General features: G+C 33.5%; 2 protein-coding genes and 1 non-coding gene across 3 annotated transcripts in view; 1 reads left to right on the top strand and 2 right to left on the bottom strand.

The window, feature by feature from the left end:
- Positions 1-22,895, bottom strand: part of LOC149905089 (trypsin 5G1-like) — a 109,523-nt gene that overhangs the window by 5,456 nt on the left and 81,172 nt on the right. The window lies entirely within an intron of this gene.
- LOC149905091 (U4 spliceosomal RNA) lies at positions 5,610-5,754 on the bottom strand. The gene has a single exon (XR_016457201.1). It is a non-coding gene; the product is annotated as a U4 spliceosomal RNA (small nuclear RNA).
- Positions 9,606-12,359, top strand: LOC149905090 (uncharacterized). The gene is made up of 2 exons (XM_090106274.1): positions 9,606-9,778; positions 10,249-12,359. The coding sequence occupies exons 1-2, from the start codon at positions 9,650-9,652 to the stop codon at positions 12,148-12,150; spliced, it is 2,031 nt and encodes a 676-aa protein (XP_089962400.1). The 5' UTR covers positions 9,606-9,649; the 3' UTR covers positions 12,151-12,359.

Here is a 22,895-nt window from a genome sequence, read left to right as displayed (position 1 = left end):
GAACCGTTCAACTGTGAAGGACGCATCCATCGTTCTTTGTTATTTGACGGCCAGCAGTGCACGGTACATAAGTGCTTATAATATGTAAATATAATAGATATAATATTAAATATTATATTATTCGGTGTGACGACAAATGCATCATAATTATGAACTAATTAAATTTTCGAATAAAAAGGAACAATTTTCTGAAATACGTAAATCGTAGACATTCCTTGTTTCACTCTACCCTCAATTTTAGAAATATGTATGTGTAAGTGAAGAATTGATTTCTAAGTATTATACAGTATAATTAAGTAATTCATTCTGCCTCTTGCAATATAATTATTGTCATTCTGGTCGCTTTTCTGACTTGTGCGTCTCTAACTTTACTTTTCGTAATTTTGAAACACTTTTGGTAAGCATTTGATACCTTAATATTGAGAAACAAATGGTTGTATGTTTATAATTTTCTTTTAATTAATTAAATACATTTTTTAATGGATGTTTATACGGTATTTACCGTTACCAGTAGCGTTACATGCAAAGTTTTAAATGTTGTTTATTTATTTAATTTAGTGTAAATTTTAACCTTTCTTTACACCGACGTGTTCAATTTGCATATAGAATTACGATTTTCATGTGAAACTGAGGTTCTTATTGAATTATTCGAGCCAGTGGAGCGGCGATTTCCTATTTATGGTTCTCTGCTATTGTGCCTTTATTTGTATCAAGGTAGTGAGCGTAAAGAAATACGTGTTAGATAACTTTGACTCCGCGCCTACTGTATGTTAGAACCACTCCATATGTGTGAGATTCCCTTGACTTAGCCTTTAGACGAAATAATCTAAATTATATGTATCAGAAGTAACATCCCTATTTCTATAAGGTCAATAGAGAATGACAGTAGAGGCACAGATCGTAAGAGTATTGTTGGTAACTTAGGTCATTTCTAATCTGCATCTAGTGGTGAGCGGACGCTTTAGCTGTCTTTGTACTTCATCATCATTTTTTTTTAAATTCAATCGAGCCAAAAGGGTATTAGCGATCTATATTACATATTTTATATAAACATTCTACATAAATGGTGATTAAAATAACCATTTAACAATATTCAACACATTTGATGCAAAAGGAAACATGGCTTATTCAAATACATGTGTTTCGCTAGTACTATGAACTTTAATTCAGATTAGACTGTTTAACGACGAATTGTCTCAAGTTCAAAGTATACGTACCACTGAATTATCGTTTCTATGATCCATCACTCGACAACAACATTGGTTTCGCTCTCGCGTATGCAGTTCTACATAGATGCGATATCGCGATGTCTCCTCATATTGTCACGCCATTTTCTAAACATATTTTAATAGAAAACATTTATTCTTGACGTTGGATACGAATACAGTTCATTCTGTGAGTATCGTGCGACGCGATCAGTTGAATCTACAGAAGATATTTAGAAATCGTTTCACGGTGAACAGGTACAGGCTAGACACGTAATATCTTTAATTTTAAATGTTTTCTTCAATGTTAATTCCAATTTATACTCAATATAATTGGGTGTATGTAACCACGTTTCTATTTTTCAATCGAGTCGTTCCGCCTTTCCATAGTTTCCTATATTATACGAGCAACCAGTGGACCGAGGTCCATCCCGATACTTTAAAGAGTATACTATTGTTATCTAATGAGCAACAGAAGTATGTAAAGCTAGAGGTCTTCGTTAAATGGTCGTGCTTAGCGGAAGGCGTCTAGCCCGGACAATGGCCTACTTGTACCCCGTTCCCAGATCATTACCTACGTCTTTACTATAGTTACTATAGATTACATTTAGTGGTGAGATTTTTCTATTTATTTATTTATTTATAGCCTTTATTGCCAATATTACAGGTTACATTTTTACTTAAAACTAAAATTAAATTTCTTTGTGGGTGTTGGCGTGTCCTTGTGACACAAAGGCCTCTTCCAACTTCTTCCACTCGCCACGTTCTTTCGCCTTCCGTAGCCAGAGCGGCCCCGCCACTCTCCTTATCTCATCTGACCACCTTTTTCTTTGTCTTCCTCTTTTTCTTTTAGCATCTGCTCTGGGAGTCCATTCAGTAATGACCCTTGTCCATCGGTTTCCCTTTTCTCTGAGCATATGCCCTACCCACCTCCATTTAAGAATCTTTGTCTTTTTCACAACATCTTCTATTTTTGTTATATTTCTTATATCTAAAGCTCTTTTTCTATGTTTTTTTGTATAACCTAGTATGCTCCTCTCCATAGCTCGTTGGCATGTTACCAATTTTGTGTCATGTTTTTTTGTTTTAGCCCAAGTTTGGCAACCATATGTTAGTATTGGCAAAATGCAGGTATTGAATAGTCTTCTTTTAATTGTGATATTGTATTGTGTATTTTTAAATATTTCTTTCAGCGACCAGTATCTCTTCCAAGAATGAGCAACCCGTCTCTCAATTTCATGTTCCATTTGGTCACTGAAAGCTATTATTTGGCCTAAATAAATATAAGAATTGACATATTCGATTAACTTATCTTCTATTTTAATTGGGGTTCGCGCTCTATTTGCTATAATTTTGGTTTTTTCATAGTTAATTGATAGTCCCACTTTTTTGCTTTCTTGTGCCAGTTGGAGAAGCATTGTTTGAAGGTTTCTAGGATTATCTGATATGAGTATTATATCATCAGCAAATCTGAGATGATTCAAATTTGTTCCATTAATGTTTATGCCGAAGTTATCCCAGTCTAATTTTCTAAAGATTCCCTCTAATACTGAGGAAAAAAGTTTTGGTGAGAGTGGGTCTCCCTGTCTCACGCCTCGATTTATCGGGAATACTTCACCTTCGGTTTCCAATTTTACTCTGGCTGTGCTGTTTTTGTATATATTCTTTATGATCCTTATGTATTTTTTGTTTATTCCTTGATTCTTCAAAGCTTCCCATATAGATTGGTGTTCCAGTGAATCAAATGCCTTGTTGTAGTCTACAAATGCCATGTAGAGTCGGTAGTTGTATTCATGGCTTTTCTCAATCAACTGTTTCACCACATGAATATGATCCGCTGTAGAGTATCCTGCTCTAAACCCTGCCTGTTCCCTCGGTTGTTCTTCGTCGAGCTTTTTAGTGATACGGTTAAGCAGTATTTTTGAGAAAACTTTATATACGTTCGACATCAGGCTAATTGGGCGATAGTTACCTATTTCAGATCTGTCTCCTTTTTTGTGAATGAGAGTAATGGTAGTTGTTGTCCACTGTATGGGGATGAATTCAGTGTTCAGGATGGTATTGAAGAGCTTAGTCAGTCTTTTTAACGTTTCCGGTAGTGTAGCTTTCATTTCATTTCGTTAGTGATGTTGTCTAATCCTGGTGCTTTATCATTTTTCTGGGATTTTACTGCTTGTTGGACTTCGCTTTCGAGATTTTTCTATTAATGAGCCTTAAATTGTTATATTTGCGGAAGTCACATGTGAAATTCAATAATTTTCTTATGTGATTACCATGAGATTTGATTGTTGACATTATTTTTTTAGGAAAAACAAAAGGTACCTACCGAGATGCTATAAAATGTCACAAATCAATATCAAAATAATTTTGAAAATGTGTAGAAGATGAACACAACAGTTAAAATTTATCATCTTTAAAAAACACGACCTTCAGTCACTACACAATTTAAACAGAGCAATAGAATATCTGCGATAAAAATAGTTCACCACATCTTCTATATCCAGTACTTGCAGTGACATTGATCTAATTTACAACAGAATACACTTGTGTGCGTGTACGCATCCTTCGTTATTACGCAACACCAGCCCATCAATTCACGTCGTCTTACAATACACTCGCTATTATTATAGGTAAATCTAATGGCATTTAACATCAAATGCTATTGCGCGACTGACTGACATTTGTGACTTGGTCAATTGGCCACAATGAAATAATGTAATAACGAAGCTAATATGAAATTAAAGCGTCGATGGCTTATTTTGATATCGCACCGATGATTCCATGAATATTTAGCACCAATCCATTAATCAATTGTTATTCATTTTTGATTGTTCATGTTGTAGTATCAAAAGTTAGTGTAAGCTTTACGATAAAAAACACCCTATAAGGCTCGCTTTTACTTACATACGATGTTGCATGTAGTTTTTTTTTATTGATCTAATTCCTAGTACCTACTGTAGTTGAAAATGTTTGATAGAAATAATTACACAACAAACATGTTTCATGGAAAGTCCTTCTAAATTATAAATAGGCTTAATAAATATTTTACTAAATATCATAGCGAATTTTGTAAAACTTTTAAAACTTTTTTTTAAGCTATTGCATAGCTTCTATCGCGGGCCTTGAGCGCGGGGACGGAATCCAGAAATTCCGTAACGAAAAAACCTCACGCTCCCCACTCCGACGGGCTCGGAGGTGTGGCTTGAAGGCATAGCATGCAATAAGCTTTACCGCGGCAGTCCCCGAGTGCCACACGTCTTTTTTTGTGTATTTTGTATGATTGTGATTCATAGAAACGTTGAAATAAATTAATAAATAATGTTTCGTTTTGTAATAACTTATGATTATAATTAGCACATCGCTAAAAAAAAACTACTGTTGGATTTGTTCGTGATCACTGAGTGCAAAAGTTTTTTTCGTAATTTTAAAATTATCAAAGTTCAAGTTTCAAACATCGTAAACTCCGGACATTATAATATGTAAGAACTTATATTTTGAACAAAAAAATAATATCAATAAACCTTCTTTCCAAGTGTTCATAATATCATATTTTCGAATCACAATAATAATGGTCAAGTAGTGGCATTTTCTTAATTCTTATTTCGTATACTTACGAGCTTAATTCGTACAGATGAGCGGAGATTTTGACAATTAAGTAAGTATTTTGTATATCATTTTACCTTCAAAACTACAATGTTGACGTAATACAATTATTTATTTCCGTATAAATAGCATACGTCGACAAAATATGTCTTTTGACCTTAAAAGGCTCATTAAAATAATGTGTAGAAAAACTATCCATTATTTTTATTGTTGTTTTGATAATAAAGGCTCAGTTGTCATAGCTAAATTAAAATTTGGTTAACCCTATTTAAATTTTTTATTTTTACTTGTTTTGTAAACAACCTTCTGACTTCACGTGATTTCCGTAATAACATAAACTATCATAAAATAATGGAATGTATTTTTCCATTTTTAATACTTGTATATCTTTTCAGGTACAGGCAAAATTATAAAAAAAATACCTTCATTCCACGTCACTCTATACCATTGAGTTACTATGTACTACGTACTAGAGAGGGCATCGCTACTACACTATTTGTTACACGAGTTAGAGCCAAGCGTCTCAAACATCGCTTATATCCATGAGTAACTAGCCGCCCCACGCGCGCCCCTCAGCGCCGGCGCCGCGATTGTCGCACAGATTTTGTTCGTTGTGTCCTCTCTATACGTAGTAATAATACCTCAATGCTCTATACACAATAATTAGTATCGCATACTAGAATAAGTGTTTCTCTTACAATGAAAGAAAGAGTAGGTACTCCAAGTGAAATATTTATCACTCGACACGCTAATAATACACATCCACATCGATGAAAACAATATATTACATGGAACTGGTATGCTCATAAATAGCATAATAACTATTAACGTATTACTTCTTATTGAAATTAATTCATAGCAACCGCAGGTTCATAATTCATTCAACTAGCAATAATCGCACCTCGGATTAACCTCATTGGTTACGATATTGCCTCTGCGCAAAGGAGGGGAGCCGGGCGATGGAGCGGGGATTTAGTCCATCGTCCGGAGAGATGTGGTGGCGTGAGACGTGTTCCGCTCACGCCGCCCCATGAGGTTAGAGCTGGTTGGCTCACAATTTGTTTTGGCCCGGCGACGGGCAGCCGCTGACGGGGTCACGGAAGAATTCTACAATACCCGTGGCCCCGTCGTTGATGCGGCTTGACGGAACACAGTGGGGTTTTGGTCGGTAGGAATCCGACATAACCCACGGCCCCTTCCCCGGAGGCCGTGGGTATCTATGCAAGATTTCCCCACTTAAAAAAAAAAAAAAAAAAAAAAGGTTCATAATTCATTGTCCATTCGACAAAGTTACGATTGTATTTATTTGATGTGACGATAATACAAAATTCAGAGGTATATTGTGTAAATAATACATTTATAAATGCATCATTATTTACCCTATCCCACTGCAATATTCATGATGTTTTCAATATATTGTAATTGTACTACGTGAGCCTTCATAAATTTTAATCGCTGTTTATGAGCAGTTTAATTTGTTTTTTATTGAATTTCGTTAACATCATGTTCTTTACGAAAATATGTAATGATGCAATCTTAATATTTATAGATCCTATTATGATACCAGGAAGATAACGATTACGGTGGTTTTCAAATAATAGCTATATTGTCATATTTTCCTACACGGATGTTTCCGTGAAGGCTGAGCTGAGCGATGAACTCGGTAATGAGTTAAAACAATAAATATAAAATGTGTATTTAATCCGATATTTATATTAACCTCAATGCAAAAATCTTATATTCTTGCAATAACCATTTAACGGCTTTTAGCACTTATCGAGCTTTCAGAACAGCGCAATGAATAATGATCCGAAGAATTAATAGGTTCTTAAATATTATAAAAATAACTTTTGGTATTTCATTCGATAATTAATATTTAAACGTTAAACTCATTACCTTGTAGTTTAACAATATAAAAGCCAACTGCAACGTTACCAGGAATGTTACCTTTCATTTCACACGCGTGGAATTGAATCCTTATTTCATTATTTTTGTTATATAATCAGATGACGTGACGACATACTCACATACACGTGCATTTTCCTTAAGTTATCGTAAGAAAAACAGTTATTAAATATGATATTTAAAATATCACACATCCTTAATTCAATCAATCATATAAATAGGCTTCCGGATCCAGATAACCAAATGGACCTATACAATTTCCCAAGATTATGAATAAAAATTATAATGAAGCAGAAGTACTTAATATTCTTAGATTTCATACTTCATTTTCCTTAATAGCATAACATTTCAATTAGGTAACCAATTTCCTTTAATTGTCGCTAAGGACAATCTACCCGCAAGTGCGAAACAATACAGAAATAGAACTAACCTTCTCATCATATAATGTAATATCCGCAAGACAGAAAGAAAAGCAGTGACTTTATATCTCTAATAACTATAGTTCCACCGATTCTTAGCACTTTTAATGTGTTCGATTTCAAATGTTAATTGTAGGCAAAACATTTGGACATGCCGGCGTTTATACGTCAAAATAAACAGATGACTAACGGACATTCGTTAATGGGCAACCAGAAGGTGTATGAACTTTGGTATCGAAATTAGTTACGCGTGTATCGATGCTGTTTTAAAATAATTAAGCTACAGGATTTGTATTAAATTATGACGAACCATAAAACACGCAGGATTATATAGTTACATTATATGAATAGCTTATGGAAATTGAGATATTTATAGCTGATAGGTATATTTGAACTGTCAATGCAATTTTTGGGCTGAGATTTTTAATTTTAAAAAGCAAATAATAGTATATTGTGTTTCTTTAAAAGATGCCTTTATGAAATTTATAGAATATAATATATAAAACGACAAATTAACTGGATAAGCTGGTTCAAACGTCATTATTAGTTGAACTCTTTTTTAAACAAATATGAGAAACAATTACCATGAAATATGTAAATCGGATATCATAATATTAACACTCACTCTTTGTCTCCTAAAACCAGTTCAACAAAACGTATTACATCATTTTTCAACTGTACAGTGGTTTGAAGTTAAATGTCATATAGCCTTGAGGCGCTTCGAGATTGAGATATTTAATAGTTACAATAAAAACCGAGTTCCAAAGGTGCCGTTCGTGGGCGAGGTAAACCAAACTTAATGAACTACATTGTCTTATTGCTATAAGTGGTAGCGGTGGTTTTTTCCAACTTTGTACATTGGACATGCAAATAGACACGTGGGTGGTTACCGCTGCCGCCATTTTCTACGTGTTACTTTTGTGTTTGGCTCGCAGTGCGTGTCTCGTCTGTGACTTGGTCCTTAACAAGTTTTTTGTAATTAAACTAAACATGATACCCACTTTGACGGATACAAAACTACGAAAGTTTTGACGGGATTAACAAGATTGAAATGCTTTGCGTTTGAACAAACACCGATGACCGATTATATCAGATGTTGATAAAAATAATGAGTAGTTTGATCGATAAGTGTCATTGACGATCATTCTCAACTTCACGATCAGGATATTTGGTTCATTATGATAGATATACATTATACATAATTACATTCGTTTTCAGTTCACGATATTTAAAAATAGACAGTCTATTTTTACATTTGCGCGCAAAAACTATACGAAATTGACTGGCCAGATTTCAGAACCATATTTGGAAGCATAACTTAAATCTAGTGCATGTTTCATCTTGATAAGTCGAATAATAGCAAGAAGAATAGACTGATAATTGCTTTAATTCGCACGAAGATTGTTTCGAATAACTCAGAAAGTAGGTATTATATCGTATGTAAACAGTGAACATTATGATCTCTTGTTTTTCTTTCAAGCTGCAGACCCAATTTTGCTGAAATATAGACTGTAGTATAGAGAGAATAGAGATCGAATAGAATAGATTTCTTTTAAATGTAGGTAAGTAAGTAAAGCTGGAGGAAATGCTAGTTGTAAAGAAATAGGATATAAATATGATTAATCTATCTATACATATAATAAAATCGTAGGAAAGTCAAAACTGTACATTGAATATTTTTTTAAAAGAATACATAATCCATGATCTATAATCGATATAGAAGCCAAAAATATAGTTTTTAGAATTTTTGTCTGTTTGTCTGTTTGTCTGTTTGTCTGTTTGTCTGTATGTTTGTCCGAGCTAATCTCGAAAAGTACTGCATAGATTGACTTCAAATTTTGCATGAATATTACTAACAGGTCGTGTGAGGTTTTTTTAAACATATTATCATGCTATCACCTCCGGGGGAGGAGCTGTGAACCTTTACTTTTCTTACGTATTCCGTGTACTACGACAGCGTACAATCTAAAGACTCATGTTTAAATGTTGTTTTTGAGTAAGCCATGCTATAATCTAGCTTTACACTATAAAAACTACGTCATTTACGTAATTTGGGCAGAGAAACTGTTTAATGAATCTTTGTACTATAAAGACAAAGAGTCACGGTCAAAATGGGCGTAAAACCAACAGCTTTAAAATATATTTTATGTGAAAGCTAATGACCATTACTTAAATTTATACTATGACGGCAATCACCCAAACAATCGGTGAGCAGAGATATTCAGTGATGTTCAAACGTATTTGTTATAGAATCCAAAAAAAAACCGGAGATAACACGACACGATGTTGTGCAAAGCTAGGCCAAAGAAACCAATCTATTGGTTGGTAACCTAACGGAATTACTACATTCCATCCCTTTCTAACTTCTCTCTTAATCAGGCGCCGACCAAAAAACAAGGGTGCGAGCAGGCCGGGCAATGCGCGTCAGTCGTTATTCATATTTTTCATTACTCATGCTCGGAATGAACTCGGAGTGAACTTTTCGCAACTTGTGTTCTGCTGTTTTTGTTAAGTACAATGGAAGAAAGACAGTGTGTTATGTGTCGACGCTCTGTTTATCGACAAAGACGTCATGTTTTGCATGAAGATATTCCTCAGCGCGATCCACAAATGGCAGCATATATACGAGAACATGCCGTGATACATGTAAGTATTACGCATTACCTATGATATAATCATATTTACATACACCGCAGTGCACAATTCGAACTCTTTACCTATCTGCTACCTGTCCCGATGACGAATCCAGTGCTAAGATGACCCATAAACAAAATGAACAAAATGTTTACTAATGCCATTCAAGTGTATAAGGTTTTAGCAATAAGCAGCATAATTGCGTGTAAAACGTAAAGATCTTTAGTTACTTTTGTTCTGTGAAAAGTATTGTTATGGCTCACTCAACAAAATATCGCAAAAGACAAAGCAAGCGACTAATTATATTTTGTTTATTCATTTTTTTTACTTATAGTTACATTTTTAAATATTTCTTATATAAAAATAATTATATTTATTATTATAAGTACTATACCGACATATGTCGTTTTATCTCCGTTGCATTTGTGATTTTACCTTGAAGTACCTACATCACGATAGTTATTTGTGTTTTTATTTTTCAGGTTGAATTCAATAACGTCTATTCAACGTGTCATAGATGCTGGCAACGATTAACTAATGATGTTCCAAGGATTGAAGAAGTACATCCCAATGAAGCAGTGCAGCCTAATGCAGCTATACAACCTCAGGAACGAACTTTAGAAGTAGATGATTTTATGAGAGCTCCAAACAGAGCAGATCGTTGTATTTTTAATAACTGTCATAACGAAACACGGTTACGAATTCCTATGTCTATAAAAATACACATGTTATGTGAACATAATTTGTATATACCTGGAGAAGCTAGAGCGTGTCGACAGCACCTTGAAAGCAATAACTGGAATGATTTAATTAACAACTGTCGCACATATCACGATTTTAATGCTGCTCAGTTTACAGATATTTGTAATATTTTTAAAAACGCTGCTTCGCGTGGTACAAGATTCGATTTTGATTCAATGACTGAATTAGACAACGAAGACTTGTTTTTTTGGGTAGGATTTAATTACGAACAATTTAACATTATTTTAAATCAAACACCCTCACTCGCAAATCAAAGTCGTCCCCGGACAGTACTTGGAGTATATTTAACAAAACTTCGCACAGGTGAAAGTAATGAACGATTGGCATCATTGTTTGGTATGTCTCGTCGAACTCTAGAAAGAAAATTGAAAATCGCTAGAGAATGTATAGAGGCAGAATTTACCCCTTTACATCTAGGGTTTGACCATATCACAAGGAATAATATCTTAGAGAGGAATTTGTTGATACCAAAACACATATTCGGTAACAGTGAAAACAGCAAAGCAATAGTTATTTGCGATGGTACTTATATTTATATAGAAAAAAGTTCTAATTTTTTGTTTCAAAGATTGTCTTACAGCTTGCATAAGTATGAGAATTTACTAAAACCCTTTATGATTGTCAGCACTGATGGCTACATTTTGGATGTCCTAGGTCCGTATGCCGCCACTACATCTGATGCAACAATCATGCAAGACATTATGCGTGATGAAAATAGTGCTTGGCATTGGATTTTTCAACAAAACGACGTTATTTTGGTTGATCGGGGTTTTAGGGATAGCTTAGCTAGTATTGAAGAGTGGGGTTATGAGGTACACATACCACCCACAAAAGACAGAAACGAAACCCAATTAACAACGGACCAAGCCAATAAATCGCGAACGATTACCATTAGCCGCTGGGTAGTGGAAGCCATGAATGGCAAAATAAAACAGTGTTTTAGACTGCTGCGACAAACATATATTAATAGAGCTCTTCCCCACATGTTTGTAGATTTCAAAATTGGTGCTAGCCTTTTAAATGCTTTTCGCCCAGTTTTTGAAAACCATCGACTAGCTTCAGATATAATAAACATTATTGATGAAAAAATAAACAACCCGAATCGTTTATTCGATTACGTCGAACTTAAAAATCTGAATCGACAACGTCGAGACTTTGTAAGAATGGAAGCAAATCTACCATTCCTAAATGATTTTCCACGTTTAACAGAGGAATGTATAGTGCTTCACGCTTTGGGAACTTATCATATAAAACTGGCAAAATCGTATGTCGCAGAACATTTCCGCGATGGTGTTTATTTAATTGAATTATATAGAGAGGAGTCATTAGATGATTTAAACAGATGTAATATTCTGCAAACTAATGTGTGGTTGCTTCGAATTAAAATACAGTCGCGGCATGTCAGATCGCGCACATATAACACTTACATTTTGATCGATAGAGACCAAATCGGTAGAAATGCGATAGTTGAGCATTACTGTACTTGCTTAACAGGCAGAAGAACAGTAGGAAGTTGTGCCCACATAGTTTCAGTTTTGTGGTTTTTGGGGTTAGGACGGCACGAGCCTTTCATTGCACCCGCAGAACATTTATTAGATGTTATAGTTGATGATAACCATTGATATTTAAATAAAAGGTATCAATATTTATTATTTTATTACAAATATGTGTGTTTTATTTAACCAATCTTTGGGACTTTTTTGCAGTGATACCCGGTCGATATTGGGGTTAACAAGTATTTAGGGGGTATTTAGAAGTACAATAAAGTAAATTACAACACATTTTATTTCTGTTGGTTTTACGCCCAGCTCTCATACAAAAATGCCCATGATCTTTTGATTCAGCGCCATCTATGAGATTTCGTAAAAATCAAATCAATTTACATGTTAACACTACTGAACACAATGTTAAAAATTAATAATTTAAATATAATTATGTTATTTATTTATTTAACTCTTTAACCCATAATAAATCTTCCCTTCCCTATAAGGTGCGCTTATATAATTCGTGTGAATATACTACATTTTTAAAAGTGAGGGTAGATGTATATTATTTTAAGTCAAACTAGACACCATTACAGTTAATCTAATATTGATTGTGTTCATTGGTTACATTTTTAAAAATCTTCGTGTTTTAATAATTCGATCACGAGGCGGGACTCTAATACAAAAAGGTTAATTCGTTGATAATTATTATTCCTTCGTCATTTACATGTTGTTAGTAAAAATATACTTTGACTGTTAATACTTTTGTTCAGTATTTATCTGTATGATTATTGCTTGGTAATTAATATATTTTCATGTCGTATACCTAATTATAAACATAAGTGTGATGTGAAACTAGCTGGATTTATTTTTACACACTCACAGTCTTATATTTTGTGTTAATGTTAAAATAGTATTAATAGTGTAAATCATAATATTTTTTCAAAGTTAAAAATATTTCCTTTTTTCTGATGGTGTTGCCATCGAATTAAACCGCGCTGTCGTTTCGTTCACAAAAAGTCATGTTATTAGGACCGAATATGTAGCCGCCTCAACTTACGGAAACGAGAGTAACCTGCGTTGTCTGTTAGTTATTATATAGTCGAACTAGCTTTCCGCCTGCGGCTTCGCCCGCGTTTTCAAAAAAAAAACCCGCATAGTTCCCGTTCCCGTGGGATTTCCGGGATAAAACCTAGCCTATGTCACTCAGAAATGATGTAGCTTTCCAACAGTGAAAGAATTTTTCAAATCTGCCAAGTAGTTTCGGAGCCTATTCAATTCATACAAACAAACAAACAAACAAAAAATCAAACCTTTCCTCTTTATAATATTTGTATAGATTTAACGTTACATGGAAATTGGAATCTAAATATATGTATACCTACTTATATTAAATCTGTAGAGGTCAATTCTGCACATGAAATATATTTCCTAAATAACTATCACGAGGTGATTAGAGATCGACATCGACGTCAAAAATGTTTGTCCGTCTGTCTGTCTGTATAACCGTTATAGAAACAAAAACTACTCGACGGATTTAAACGAAACTTGGTACAATTATTTTTCATATTCGTGAGCAGAGCAGCAACTCCATTTTTAAGCTTTCGTCGCGTGTGCGTTCTTAATGCGTGTATCTTAATGGTTAAAGCTACACAGAAATCAAGTATGAAAGAAATGTTCTCCATATTATATAAAAAATATCTCCCGACATCATAAATGTCTATCTTTTATGGTTGAGCTTAGGAGTTCAAAGCTTTCTGATTATATTTGTCTACTAGCTGTCCCCGCGACTTCGTTCGCGTGGAATAGTGACTATGGGACCTATGACCATGGGCTCAGGGTGGGGCAACAATAAAAAATCATTTTTATTTTCATGCTCCCACTCCCGCGCCCACTCGCACTCCCACGCCATATGCCACGTTCAGTCCCAATCCCACGCCCACGCCCACTCCCCTTCACAATTAGTACCTACCAGATCAAAGCCAGGGTAAGCGCCCCACCCAGCCCCACCGTGGCTACGCCCATGCTGAATTACTACTTAACATACAATTATTGAGTAAATACGTACAACCATACTGTACTGTTGTACTACCATAAATAATTAAAAGAATTGTTATTAAAATTTCTTACTAAACTGAGCTAAAAAACTTACGTACCAAATTATTAAAGAAAATCAAGAAATGAAATGCCTAACCTATACCAAATAGTTACTACATATTGTAATTAAAAATTATGATTAGTATATAATATCGAAAATCAAAAAAGAAATGCCTAACTAATTCTACGTAAAATTTCTTTTAAATTATGTCATATTATTTTTTAGGAACCATGGGGGGGGAGAGGAGCAAATTCTATTTCCTTCCTTTCTTAAACGAATGTTTTTAATAATCTATGGTGTGGCCAGTAGCCACTGATCAGCTTAATCGATACTCAGTTTTTATCAAATCCAGAAACAAATCCAAATTAGATCTTTCCTGTCTCACGCACGTAACTAAAGGCTGAAGAGAGAGAGAGCACGTAACTAAACCGTTTAGACGAAGAAAAGTGTATAGAAAAAGGAATAAATAATTTCATAAACTTCCCGACGATCTTTAAAAATAAATTATAACTTTCATTTTTTTCATTCCCACTTTTACCCCTATGTAGGTATAATAAGTGGATGAACCAATTTTGATACACTTTATCTAAGAACCAGCGTCGGAAAATATTCTGCCTAACAAAAAAAACCGCATCTAATTCGGTTTACCTGTTAGCCAGCTACGGTGCCATAGACAGACACACACACACACACAGAAATACATAGCGGTCAAACACATAACACCAGTCTTTTTGCGTCGGGGGTTAAAAATATAATACGACATAATTTAAAGGACATTTTATGTGGAAAATTTACCTATACACCAGGGTAGATAATTTTTGAAACAAAAAAAAATCGCAGTAGGATGAAACCCATTAGAAAAGGATATGATAAAAATGTAAGGAAAAATAAATTACGGTCAATCGGAGTTCGGGAAGTGGGAGGGGGGGAGCTTTTAAGAGAAAAAAATGATTTCTCTCGATTTCTCGATAATAATAACACCTGCTAATTTTTTTCTACATATTTTAATTGTACAGACATCACTTTTCCACAATTTTATTATATGTATTGATGATGATGATTGAGATTATAACACTCTGAGTCCGTTTTAATTTTTATTCACCCGCATCAGTGCCACCTAAAAAATCTTTATATATCGAAATTCGAGCAAAGTTAAGAAAATGAGAAATAAGAGTTCTCAAGGATCGTTAGAGATACTTATAGAGGCTTACTATTGACCGAAAACAACATGTGTTATGCCGAACCTGAAACCGCTTCACAACGAGAATTGCGGCTCACAGCTGACCGCGAACGGCATGTACTATCCTGTGAGACCGAAACCTTCACTGAGGGTATATATAACGTCTCACAGCTGATCGCAAATGGCATATTGTACTATCCCGTAAGACCGAAACCCTCACTGAGAGGGAATTACGTCTCACAGCTGATCACGATCGTCATATTTTATCTCGAGAATTCTGAAACTTTTACTCAATATGAAGACCGTTTGACAAATAATAGGGTGCACCATAATATTATTCGATCTCTCGAAGATGAACATGAGCATAAGCAATGACTAGAGTAGGGACGCGAATATTACCATTATTTGAGACAAGAACGATTAATAAGTTTGTTTAATGAAAGATTAAGAATTGAAACTATTGGTCTCTTTAAACGGACGAATAGCGAGAGGCCCGTCTTATTGCAGACAGATTTCGACATAGTCTTAATGACTTAGAGGTAAACATAGAAGATCAATCTACAAATTCGGTGGTGTGGTCCGACAAAATAATATAAAAGTGGGTTTGCTTATAACCTCACAATTGATTACAGATCATCTTCTGTATAGGCGATATTAACGTAGTATGTTATTTTTGTAATGCTTTAAAGTGGAGTAAGGAGTCGGCTTTCGTTTGAAGATACGCCGGAACCTTTGAAATCACTACTTTTAAGTTTTAGAGGAACATGTGCAATCTAAACAGTTCTTAGACAATATTAGCTCTTATAGTATTGTGTTTTAAATGATCCTTTGGTGCTCAACAATTATCAGATGCTCCTTTCATTCTTACTTTTAAGATACAAGGTCAAGTTTATCATTTGATAGGATCCCTTTTGCCTGAAGGCCAACCTAAGTTTCTTTAAATATATTTTGTATTCGACTACGACGAATAATCGAATACAAGAAATCAATATTTCTCGAATTTAAAACTGAACTCATTTCACAATTTTAGAACATGTTAATTCATCAGGTTAATCCGTATATATGCGTTTTAAATCGACATTAGAAGCTTTTCCTCAAGATGGTGATATTAATATAAAATTGGTATAAATGCCGATAGACGGAAGTCTATCAGCACTCAGGAATTCCCTGAGCGTGTTATAACGCCCAGGCCGCAGTATTACAATTTTTCCTACAGTAGGGCGACGAATGTATTTTCGCATAGCAACGGAGGGGAACTCGTGGGGGGTAAAGTGACGCGGGCCACGTACCACAAACATGTTTAGTTTGTGGTACCGAGCGCGAAAGAAAGTCATCGTGTTTTTAGTAAAGTTACTATGTAAACTAACGTAATTTATTACTTAGGTACATATTCTATAATGGTGCGCTCAAACTGTTAATCTACATTTAATTTAGATTATTATTTTAATTACTAAGAAATGTAGAATTTAAATCACATTCATTCATGTTTTCCTCAGATATTCGATGTCTATGATTTTCGATGATTTTAAGATTTTCTTATCAGAGTATTCAATTTTAATGTAGTTAAATTTTATAAGAGACAATTAAGAACATTCAAAAATAAAGTGTCACGTATTTTTTTTAAACGACGAATGACGAAAAACGACCGAATCGCGGACGAAGTCGCGGGCAACAGCTAGTAGCTTAATACAACACATTATGTGTCAATGTAATTGTTTCTTTGTCATTGTAGATCATATTACTTGTCACTGATGTCATCACGTAATGTGTGATTAAATATTCCAGTTTTATGCTATTTGCTACAGTTTGATTATCGACGGTGTTGATCAGATACAATAGATAAGTTATGTATGGCTATAACAAGGCTGTTGTAAATTAAATATTTTATATCGGTAGTACATTACTGTATTCGTAGAGGCTTAAAATCATTTTTGTTTATTCAGTATTCTTAAGTTATTAACCATCGTTCGTTCGTTCGTTCCAGCCTTTCAGGACATCCACTACAGGACATAGGCCTCCCAACGCAATCTTTTTGTTATATTATTAAGTTCTAGCAGTGGTCGTGGTCTCTTTATTTTATAAGTTTACATAAACTTATAAAATAAAAAATAAAGTATACATATACAGTCTTGAGTATACAATGAATGAATATATTGCAGTTGAAGAGAAAAAAATTGAGTATCTAGAACTTTTTGCCTTTATAACATCTAAGCAAATAGGAGCAGAATACTACGTTCAGGTTTTAAAATTACCTACATCAAAACAATTAATTTACATTCATTCTGTATTCTGGCTATTCTACTGATATATAATCAAGGTATCTGGACAGTGAATAGGCTTGGTAGCTACGACTAGTAGAGGATCATCTTTATAAGACCGACTTTTTGTCCAACTCTGGGCTACAAGGACGCATTCTTTGTCATTATTACGTAAAAAAAAAAGTACAATGCAAGTACATGGTACAAAAAATAAACATATTATTATAAATGGCATTATATACGACTTTAATATTAATTTGTATTGCGTGTAAATTGTAATAGATGTAAAGGTATGACAAAAAGTATGTATGACAATAATTTTACAAAAAAGAAGATTAATTTTTGCATAAAGCAATATATTAACAAAGGAAACAATTAAGTCGCTGTATCGGGTATTATTCTTCCCTTTTTTCTATTATGTATATTTCTTAACAAAGTACTTTGCGTCTACTCTATATTATCATAATCGTAAAATATATTATGATATAGATACTTTTTAATGTTAAATAGTCGAATAAATAGTAAATAAATAAATACTAAATAAGTACCTAACTCTGTACCTATACCTAATTGCAAATGCAAAATTATTACGAATCCTAAAATTAAAGAAAAGTTCATCAATAGAAAATAATCGCTACACGATTTAGTTAGTAATATCCAAACATAGAAACATTCGCATATTTAACAGGATATTATTTTGTACTTTAATCGCCCTGAATTCATAAAATAATAACAATAATACATGCATAATTTATTAATTTCATAAAAAAATATGCGTGACCTATCTAATATCTAGGTACTGCCCATAATATTATGTTTTATTTGTCTCTAATTATATTCAAATGCATTCCTTAATAATATTGCATTTACAAAATAACTGAAAACTAGTAACTATTTATTGACTACTAGCTTTAAACCTGCGACTTCGCCCGCTTTGTCTAAAACCTAATAAATTATAAATATTAAAACATGATTAAAACCTTCCTCGTGAATCAGTACAATATTAAAAAAACCGCAACAAAATCCGATGCGTAATTATAAAGATTTAAACATACATAGGGAACTAGGGACAGCAAATGCGACTTTGTTTTATACCTACTATGTAGTGATGATGTACATATTTTACTTTTTTAGAACATGCAAAATTCAGAAGAAGTTCCTTGAAAAGAGTTACTCATTGGCGATTTAAAAAAGTTACTTATGGCTCCCAGACAGTTGCAAACAAAGGAGCATTAAATCGTTATGTGGAGTGAGACACATATTTCCAAACAAGGAGTAACCTTGGTGCCCACTCATCGGTATTGGTACTTTTAATATGGGTAATTGCTGGCTGATTGAGAATTGTCCGTCCGATCCTCCCACGTTTGCATTTATCGATTAATTGTATGTAGTACATTTTGCGTCAAACTTTTAAGTGCCATTGCATAATGCCTTTCATAATAATTTAAAGTACTATAAATTAGTCTGTGCTATTACCATTTCTTTTGGCCATCTCACAACATTTTATTTGAGTTCAATTTAAATTAGTTACCTACCTATTTCGTAATTTAATAAAAAAAAATATAAAGTAAACACGATTACGCTCAATTCTTATTGTTATTTAATATTTAAAGATTTTAACAAAATTTGTATTCGATTTTATACGATATTTTCAAGCAGAAAGAGAACATGGTTAGCCGAAATAACGCTCACTGTAAAAGAAATAAACTTTAAAAGTCTGAGTTAAAAGCAATTATACTATAAGGAAACGCTGGATTAAATTTCACGGCATCAATAAGGTCACGTAGAATAAATATACACATAATGTTTTCATCCGAGTCTTGAAAATAAAATTTATTGATTGTTTCATGAGAATAGATGGTCTTGCATTTGATATTTTTACGAATAAAAAATTTATGGTTTGATTTCTGGATGGGGCTATATACATTTGCTCTATGTAAAGTTCTTCAGTTTTATTCAAATTTGCAAACGAATACTGCTTTGGTCCGTCTTATGTACTTTTTGGTAAGTATAATGTTTTCAATCGATTCAATATTAATATCATCATCTTCTTCATCACAGGGTTTAGGGTGGTAAACTATTTAGTAATCTTTGGTTTAAATTTAAACTTCACATAATCACGGTAAGAATAGCCGTTTAACATGTACTAACATAGTATACAATGCCATCAGCAATGTGTCGTAAATCTAATACAATACAAAGACTACCTTAAACTGGTTAGCAATGATTTGCATAAAATCTATTAAGGTTGATTATTATTGAGATGTGATGTCATATCAACGTATTGTCAAGAATACAAAGGTCATCGGCGTATCAAATCAATCAACGGAGCGTGCCTTAGTTAATAGAAGGTGTAGACATGAGGTTTATAGCATTAACACTTATTCTCATATTATATTTTACTAATAGTAACCCACGGCTTCCCACGGTACCCGGGTAAACAGAAGCCTATGTGCTAATCTAGATAATAATCTATATCTGTACCAAATTTCATACAGATCCCAACAGCTGTTTTGGCGTGAATGAGTAATCCAGACAGACTTTCTTACAAACTTTCGCGCCTATAATATTAGGAGTCCTGATATTCTTTCTGTCTTTTCGTCCTTATAGTCCTCTACAGATTCTATCAAATATACGTTGTAACTTATTCATAAGGTATAAATTCATTAACATTTTTTTGCATCAATAATAAACAAATTATCCTTATTTGTAAATGTAGATTGTAGACACGCCGCAGGCATCGGATTATCTTCCATTCAAAACATTATGAGTAGTTTTATGTGTTTATAATTATGTCTAATACACATATTTGTCACTATAATTTGTAAGTTATGTGATTTATAACAGTGGAAATTAAAATAAACGATTTTAATGATAATTTCCTAACGGTGAGCCAAATGTATACTTTTTCATTCCGCGATTTAGCAAAAACATTCAAACAAGTTGCATATTTACATTAGAAAGAATAAAAATATTATTTAAATCCGATCAGCAAGCGGTAAGGCAAGTTATCAACGCGTATATTTATTAAACACGTCTGCGATCTCGGCATTTGTGTCGTTCTGATCTGAAGCGTATTTACTACCTTCCGTCACCGACACGATATTCTATTACGATCTTGAAGGCTAAGTTGAGGAGAGAAAGTAAGGATAGTGGATAAGAATAATAATTATTAAAAATATTGATCACACAATTTCCTTTTATCTATTTAGTATCTATAGTTTAAACTTTTAATATCACTTTTGATGACAGCAGACTTGAAGTCCGAGATCAACAACCAAAATTACTTCCCAAAATAATAGTCGTGTCGTATCCGTATCGTAGTGTGCATTAACACGATGTTTAACCGTGGATCGTTTTGTATCATTACCTGCTGTTGGCGACCCACAAGTATACTCGGCGACACGTTGCTATGACGCGGTTGTGTACTGGCGTTTATAAACGCTTTAAAATTTATAAAATAAACGCTTGGTTGTGGTTCAGGTGTTATAGGACGTTCAGTTCCATTAAGTTATAGATGTTCTTCAAATGCGTCATATTTTATTAGTTTATGAAAATAATTTGGTAATTGTTAAATGAACCGATGTTACTGGTTTTGAATGTAGCAAAGGAGAAAAACAGCTGTTTGTCTAGTTTTAAATAATATTTTAATGCACATACGAATGATTCTTTTGACCGTATTTCAAGTTCAATTCAGTAGTTCGTACAAAATATTGTAGTCGTAGGAATAAAATATTTATAAGTCAAATAGAGTCTTTATCAAAAAATACCTCAAATTACTTACAGTTTACACTATAAAAACCTGAAATTTAAATATTTTTCAAAACGACCCTTATTAATTAAAATTACTAGCGTGTTTCTACGCAAGTGCGAAAGTCCGAATATGTCTTATTGGGCCATGAGAATGATATGCAACAAAGCAGTTCCGAGAACAGTGCCGTCCTGTCCGCTCCATTGACTCACTGCGTATTTATTAATAAACACTTTAAATATAAGTATGTTTAGTTCTAAGCTCTTTTTCCTTATGTGTATCTATTCTCATATTTTTTAACAAGCGTAATTCGCCTAATTCCAAATTTATAACTCTGACAGGAGAGTTTTCGAGGTCTGTTTATTTTGGACTAGAAACACGAGATTGAGATTTTTTGGTCTATTGTTGAATTTACCTCCTAATAGCAGGATAAGGTAGGAGCATATTATTAAGACAATAATTTATCTCTTCCAAGCTAATGTGTCCAATTCAAATATTTTATTTCATAATTAAAAATTGTAATATTATCTTATCTTATATATAAAATTCTCGTGTCACAATGTTAGTCTGCATACTCCTCCGAAACGGGTGGACCGATTCTCATGAAATTTTCTGTGCATATCGGGTAAGTCTGAGAATCGGCCAACATCTATTTTTCATATGTACCACGGGCGAAGCCGGGACGGACCGCTAGTTGTTTTATAAAATGCTTGTTCTAACTTGAGGCCAATAGTACATCTCATACTACAGCAGAATAAATATGAAAAAAATCTGAATAATTGCCGTAGAAAATTAAATAAAGAAATTCATGGTCACAAAGGTCACCGGGTCAGCTAGTTATATAAAATAGTATTGTACTGACTGGCAATGCAGTCGAAATCGATGGAACTTGAAGATTGCGAAATTCTTTGAGTTCTCAAGATACAGTTATAATTTTGTGGTGTATGTCTTGAAAAAACCGAAAACGTTATTTCAAGTTATATGAATGTACGTTTGCCCCTAAAAGCGACAAAAAGAGATAAATGATAAACATTTTGTAATTATTTATTGTTAAATATGACAAAATATTTACTTAATTTAATTTATTTCTTATCTTTACGTTATTTATGAGAGCCTAGTCGGATAAATGATAACAAATTTCATAAAAGTCGTGAATAGTCATGTAAAAAATCCTGTTAAGTTTAAATATTAATCAATTACTTACCAATGAGAGCAATACTTCCTTAATCGCGTAATGTTTAATTTCTCGTACATAATCAAATGCTCCAGATGGTAGGGCACTTGTATGATTTGCGGTAGAAATACTTATATAATACACTTTCACCATACGTTGAGAGAGAGTCCCTAAGATGGGCCATTACTAGATTACTTCTGTTAGGTAATAAATGTTTGAAAGCAAGATACTTACGTTTATCGTATTCACTACAGCTATAGGTATGTTTATAAGAAATTATTTGACAAAAATGGATATTATGTAGGTAGTTCTCAAAAGAAGTAGAATAAATAATTGTGACCAAATGACCTAAGTGACCTACGTTAGGGCCAAATTAATGCTGGTGACAACATGTCTCGTAATCGATAAAAAAATTCTAAGCA

Source organism: Colias eurytheme, chromosome 10 (assembly GCF_061535395.1).
Source record: "Colias eurytheme isolate Ceu_HAF_F1 chromosome 10, ilColEury1 Martin Lab GWU primary, whole genome shotgun sequence".
In the NCBI taxonomy this organism is placed as follows: domain Eukaryota; kingdom Metazoa; phylum Arthropoda; class Insecta; order Lepidoptera; family Pieridae; genus Colias; species Colias eurytheme.
Note: the sequence above shows the minus strand (reverse complement) of the source record. Positions and strands in the feature narration are given on the sequence as shown.

Bases quoted from the DNA above. Each gene is read 5' to 3' on its own strand.
- LOC149905090 (XM_090106274.1), top strand. From the start codon at position 9,650: ATGGAAGAAAGACAGTGTGTTATGTGTCGACGCTCTGTTTATCGACAA. The intron at 9,779-10,248 runs GTAAGTATTACG...TTTATTTTTCAG, and splicing joins GAGAACATGCCGTGATACAT to GTTGAATTCAATAACGTCTA.